The sequence below is a fragment of the Elephas maximus genome, chromosome 3 (genome assembly GCF_024166365.1).
Source record: "Elephas maximus indicus isolate mEleMax1 chromosome 3, mEleMax1 primary haplotype, whole genome shotgun sequence".
NCBI lineage: Eukaryota > Metazoa > Chordata > Mammalia > Proboscidea > Elephantidae > Elephas > Elephas maximus.
Window position 1 is genome coordinate 28,674,172 of NC_064821.1, and position 6,176 is coordinate 28,680,347.

Here is a 6,176-nt window from a genome sequence, read left to right on the forward strand (position 1 = left end):
TTGGGGATGACCCACGAGCTGCTGTTGGGCCCCCACGTCTCCTCTTTCTGTGATGGCTATTTCCCCCTTGGTTTTTGGGGAGGGTTACTTCCTTTAGCCAGAACCCTCAACCACCTTGGTTTCTTCCCTCTCTCCAGGGATCCTGGCTTTTTTCTTCTTCACCCACCGTATCAGAATCGTCCAGGACACAGCACCACCCCTTCATTATTACTGGGTCCCTATACTGGTATGGGCCTTTGGCACATGTGGGGACCCAGGGGGAAGGAACTGTTGGGACTTGCTTGGCCTCCTTTGACTGGACAGATGTGGATGGGGGTCAGAAGTGGTGGATTGATTATTTATTCAGTCTGCAAACATTTATTGAGCACCTACTGTGTACCAGGAGCCCCTGGTAGGTGCAAATGTTTAACGCACTCAGCTGCTAACTGAAAGGTTGGAGGTTTGAGTCCACCCAGAGGTGCCTGGGAAGAAAGGCTTCGTCCTCTGCTGCCAAGAATCAGCCATTGAAAACCCTATGGAGCACAGTTCAGTTCTGACACACATGGGGTCAGCATGAGTCAGAGTCAACTTGATGGCACCTGGTTTGTTGGTTTACTGTGTACCAGGTGCTAGGAAGAGGGCTTCCTCTAGGGAGTTACTGTCTAGTGGGAAACAGACAATCAAATAAAATTGGTGAACGTGTGATTGCAGACTGCTACGTGCCACAGGGGACAATTTCAGAAAACTGTTAGATGTGTTAAGAGCCTTGGTGGCTCAGTGGCTAAAGAACTCGGTTGCTAACTGAAAGGTGAGTGGTTCGAACTCACCAGCCACTCCACAAGAGAAAGATATGGTATTCTGCTTCCATAAAGATTTACAGCCTTGGAAATCTAATGGGGTGGTTCTACTCCGTGCCATTCAGTTAGGAGTCGGAATCGACTCTACGGCAATGAGGTTTTTTTGGGTTAGATGTGTGGTGGAGGAGCTTAGCCAGCCTGGGAGCACAGACAGCTTCACTGTGGAAGTGATATTAGAGCTGAGAGCTGAAGGAAATGGAGACAGTATGGAAGTAGAGCAAGCAGCAAGTACAGAGGCCCTGAGGTGGGACTGTGCAGGACAGTGTGATTCCTGTGGAGCAAGTGAGGGGCCTAGATAAGGGCAGGGAGGTGACAGGGCTGTGGAGGGTTTGGGTCTTCACCCTAAAAGCAGTACAGCATTCTGAGTCCAGGCTTCAGATCCTGGTGACCTAGATTTTTATCTAAGTTTCTGTTTGTCAGTCCTAAGAGGAGAAACTTTGGACAAGTTACTTAATCTCTCTCAGGGCCACTTACTTCGGTCCACAAATGTCTATCAGGCGCCATCCAAGGCCCTGGGGGCCTCCAGATCGCTAGGAATATAGCAGTAAACAGGACAGAGTCTAACGGGGATGTGGGCATTAAACCTATAATGCCCAAAACCCAACCCATTGCTATCGAGTCAATTCCAACTCATTGCGACCATGTAAAACAGAGTAGAACTGCAGCATATGGTTTCCAAGGCTGTAAATCTTTATGGAAGCAGATTGCCACATCCTTCTTCCATGGTGTGGCTGGTGGGTTCAAACCACCCACCTTTTGGTTAGCAGCCAAATGCTTAACCACTGCACCACCAGGGCTCCTCTTATAATGCCCTAAACATGCATAAAATTGCAACCAGAGGAAGACTTTGGAGGAGGGACACACAGTGCTAAGAGAGTATAAAACAAGGACCTGACTGGTCTAGGCATCAAGAGACAGCTTCCTGAAGGAGGTGGGACCTGAGGAGTGGATGTTTGAGTTGCAAGCAGAACAACAAGTTGGGGTAGACTCAGCTAAGTCAGGGCAACAGCACATGCAAAGGCCCTGGGGTGGAAGAGAGCAAGGGGTGTTGTGTGAACGGCGGGGCCCTGCTGGCAGGGGTGAAGAGTTGGGATGCTATTTTAATTGCCAGTGGGCTCACAGGAGCGCTGTCAGCAAGACAGTAACATGATGTGGTCTAGGGGGATGTGGTGGGTGGGGACTGTGCTAGGTGCTGGGGCTTAAGCAGTTCTCCGTTTGGTTAGACGGTGATCGTCGGCTCTTACTTGATTGCCCACGGCTTCTTCAGCGTCTATGGGATGTGTGTGGACACGCTGTTCCTCTGCTTCTGTAAGTGACCCCTTATCCCGACCATTGCTGGGCCCTGGCTCCCTTTTCCCCTCTGGGTTTAGCATCCCCCTTCAGACGGGGCCACACATTAACTGCCCTTTGCCCCCAGCTTCCCTGGGGACTGACATGCCTTCTCGGCTTCCTCCCTGTGCTGGCAGCTGCTCCATCCTATTGCCCCCTGCCCCAGGCTGCATCTGGAACACTTTGCCCCGGGCCCCGGCTTTGGAGTTTCTGGCTTTGTTGGGGGGATCTGTGGCTGCCACTAACTCTGGTCTCTCCATCTGTCTGTCTTTTTTTTTTTTTTTTCTTTTCTTTCTTTTTCTCCTCTCCTCCATGCCTGCTGGCTTCCCCGTTCTCCCCCTGCCTCCTTCTTTCCCTTCCTTCCTGACCACCCCATTTCCCCCCCGGCTGGTTCCTGGGGGGAGCCCAGGTGAGGACCTGGAAAGGAATGACGGCTCTCAGGAGCGACCCTACTTCATGTCGCCTGAGCTGAGAGACATCCTGTTGAAGGGGAGTGCGGAGAAGGGGAAGTGGGAGGAAGTCGCGTGAAGAAAGGCTGCTTGGGCCCCACGTTCCCAGGAGTGGGGGCCGGGCAAGCCTCTTCACTTCCTCACTGTAGACCGGGGTGCATGTGGGGGCTGCTGTGCCCAAGAGTGTGGGGAAAGTGTGTATGCCCCATTCCCAAGGCTTCAACAGTCTACCCCTTTCTGGTCCTCGTGTGTCTTGCTTCCTAACCCTCTAAGGCTTCTCTGGCCCTCATTCACCCACCCCTGAGGCCCCTGTCTGTGGGCCCCCCCTCACACCATCTGCTCTGGGGCCTCTCTCTGCAGTGGAGGACCTGGAGCGGAATGATGGCTCGGCCGAGAGGCCTTACTTCATGTCTTCCAATCTCAAGAAGCTCTTGAACAAGACCAACAAGAAGCCAACAGAGTCGTAAAGGCCTACGCCCTCCCCCACCTCTCTGGAAGCCTCACACTGGGTGCTCTGCCCCTGGGTCAGTACCCCCAGCCCCACTGGGCTTACCCGAGGGCCTATCACTGCCCTTCCTCCACATCCAGGTACCATCCTCCAAAAAATCCCATTGCTGTCGAGTCAATTCTAACTCATAGCAACCCTGTAGGACAGACTAGAACTGCCCCATAGGGTTTTCAAGGAGCGGCTGGTGGGTTCGTACTGCGAACCTTTTGGTTAGCAGCTGTAGCTCTTATCCAATACACCACCAGGGCTCCAGTTACCACCAGTTTCTGGAAACCTGGAGCATTTGGGGTATCTCCTTCCTATGCCTGGGGCAGTCAGTATTTTTACAAAAGCCCCCAAGACTGAGAAATGAGTTACTCCAGCCCCCGCTGGCCCAGATGGGGAGCTGTTGGATGGGGCCTCTAGATGTTGAGGATGTGATAGGGCCTAGCCCCGGAGCGAGCCCTCCTCTTACACCAGTCTTATGGCCCATGGAGATGTCTGAGTAGTGGCAGGCTGCAGGGAGCTGGAGCTTCCAACTCCCTGTATCTCTCCCTTCCCCTCTGGTCTGGCCAGGACCCAGCCCCTTCCCCATTGCTGAACAACTGGCTCAAGGGCCGCCAGGAGCATTTCTTTATGATTTTTTCAACCTCGACATACATTAAAGGCTCTATTAGGTTTTTTTTTGTCTCGACAGTTGAGATGGGGCCACTAAGGAGTGCCTTCCTTTGTATGCCTCGCAGTGGGTACAGCTGGGGGGGATGTGTGTATAAGGTAGGGGTGTCTCCTGTTGTGTGAGGCATCAGCAGGGCTGTGGTGATGGGAGGAGAGGGTGAGACTGTTGGGGGAGGGGCAGCTGGACAGAGGCCTGTGTGTGGACAGATTGGAGCAGGCAGTGAGGAGGAGGAGAAGGCTAATGGCTTCTTAATAGAAACCTGATGGATGGAGGAGCTGGGCCAAATGTCTCCCTGCTTCCTCTGCCAGTTACTGACACAGCTCTCTTTGTAAGAGAGAAAAGAAACTGAATCCACCCCAGGGGCGATTTCGGGTGTGCCTGGAGAGATGCCAGGGCAAACCGGGCCCCTCTGCCCAGTCATCTCACCTTGAGGATCCTTTTGCCAAACGTGTTGAACTCAGGGGACCTGGTTTCCCTGTTCCCCCTTTGCCACTTCCCAAGATTCCCCCAACTTCTCGTCTTGGCTCATCAGCGCTGTCCATGGATCCAGATCCCAGAGGGAGAATTCCCGGTCTGGGTCTCCTGTTTCCTGTGCCTGCCCCAGCCCCGCCCCCGTTCGGCCTGCACACCCCCGCGTGTAACTGCATTCCAACCACTAATAAAGTGCCTATTGTACAGACTCCAGGCCTGGCAAGTTTGTGGGGGGAGTGGGAGGCCGGAAGAGGAACCCCAGCTTTGACTGCCCTGGGATTCTCTGAGCTGGGGTGACTCTCCCAATAGAAGAGGGGGCAGGAAGCCCACCACCTGCTTACCCAGGCCTCTGCCTGAATTGCACCACGCAGGTGGCTCAAGTTTCGCATGCAGGCAGCTGGTACACAGATTCCCCTTATTGAGCTATGATCCCTGGAGTCCAGAAGGCAGCAGGGCCTGTCCACCTCCTGCCCACCTCAGTCACATGGGCCTGGACACATGCCCCAAGGCCTGCTTTCTCCAGGGGGCCCAGGCACCTGAAGCTCCACAGAATGGTCTAGCTGCTTTTGGCTGGCAAAGCTGCAAAGACCAGCTTGGGGGACATGCCCACTGCTTGGAGGTTCGCTACTGCCTCCTGGTGTCAGCTCTCTGCAATGGCACCTCCAGACCATCTATAACTGCTCCCTGCCCCAGAATTTTTTATTCACCAGTCACGTTCTTTGAGTACTCCCTGTCTCTTACTCCCAGCCCCATTAAATCTGCTTCCAAAATACAGCAAAACCTGTGACCGCCTGAACTCTGATGGGACAGCCTTGTTTTTCCCAAGTCTCGCCAGTTTTTCACCTTTGACAGGGTACGGTCTCATCACTTTTCTGTCGCTCTCTATCAGTGGAAAATATTTGAGTTTTCTTTCTCTGACAAGTTTCCGCCTTACACAGGTCCTGGCTTTCAGAGGTTTTACAGTAGCTCCTAAGCCCACCTACTTATAGCAATGGTTTCACTTGGGTCCACCCCCATCATCATTCACCTGGACCAGTGCTCCTCCCTGGTCCCCCAGCGGTCCCCCTCACTCCGCACACTCTGTCCTCCCCACAGACACCAGAGCAGCCTGTGAATACCTGAACCAGGTCCCATCCCTTCTCTGCCCAGAACCTTCAATGGCTCCCATCTCACTTAGGGTGAAAGCCACAAGGCCCTGCACAGCCTTCCCATCACCTCTGCACACCGGCCCCAACCCCCCACTTCACTCATTCCAGCCACCTGGCCCCAGGGCTTGAGCCTGAAATGGTGTCCACCTGGCTCCTGCTTTCAGCTCAGAGATCACCTCCTCAAGGAAGCCTTCCCTATCTCTCTAAAGCTGACCTCTCAGTGACGACCACATCACCCTGCTCATTTTCCTCATAGTGCTTACCACAATCTGTAATCACATAACTTATTTGTACTTTACTGATTGTCAGTCTCCCCAGCCAGAATGTCAGCTCAAAGAGGACACAGATCTCCCTCTTGTTTACCACCTTATCCCAGGGTGGGCCAAGTGCCTGGTACCCAGTAGGCACTCAGCATCCACATAAAGGGCTTAGCACAGTGCCTGGCACAGGGAAATGCAAAGTCAGGGTTAGCAATCTAAGTTTCTTTTTAAGGAGCTCTGGCGGCATAATGGTTAAGCACTGGGCTGCTAACCAAACTGTCAGTGGTTTGAACCCACCAGTGGCTCTGCGGGAGAAAAGACCTGGGAATTTATTCCCATAAAGATTAAAAAAAAAAAAATTACAACCTAGGAAACCCTATGGGGCAGTTTCATTCTGTTCTGTATGGTTGCTATGAATCATAATCGTCTTGATAGCACACGACAAGTTCCTTTGGCAGTCTCTGAGTGGTGCAAGCCGTGAATGTGCTCGGCTACTAACCAAAAGGTTGGAGGTTCAAGT

General features: G+C 53.1%; 1 protein-coding gene across 3 annotated transcripts in view; it reads left to right on the forward strand.

The window, feature by feature from the left end:
- The window catches only part of SLC44A2 (solute carrier family 44 member 2), a 28,415-nt gene extending 23,958 nt beyond the window's left edge, over positions 1-4,457 (forward strand). For 2 of the 3 annotated variants that reach the window (XM_049876875.1, XM_049876874.1), the window contains exons 20-22: positions 138-226; positions 2,060-2,144; positions 2,575-2,967. In XM_049876875.1, coding sequence (XP_049732832.1) covers positions 138-226; positions 2,060-2,144; positions 2,575-2,693 — 293 coding nt within the window. In that variant the 3' untranslated portion in view covers positions 2,694-2,967. The other variant, XM_049876876.1, reaches the window with a different exon arrangement.
- The last annotated feature ends 1,719 nt before the right edge of the window (positions 4,458-6,176 follow it).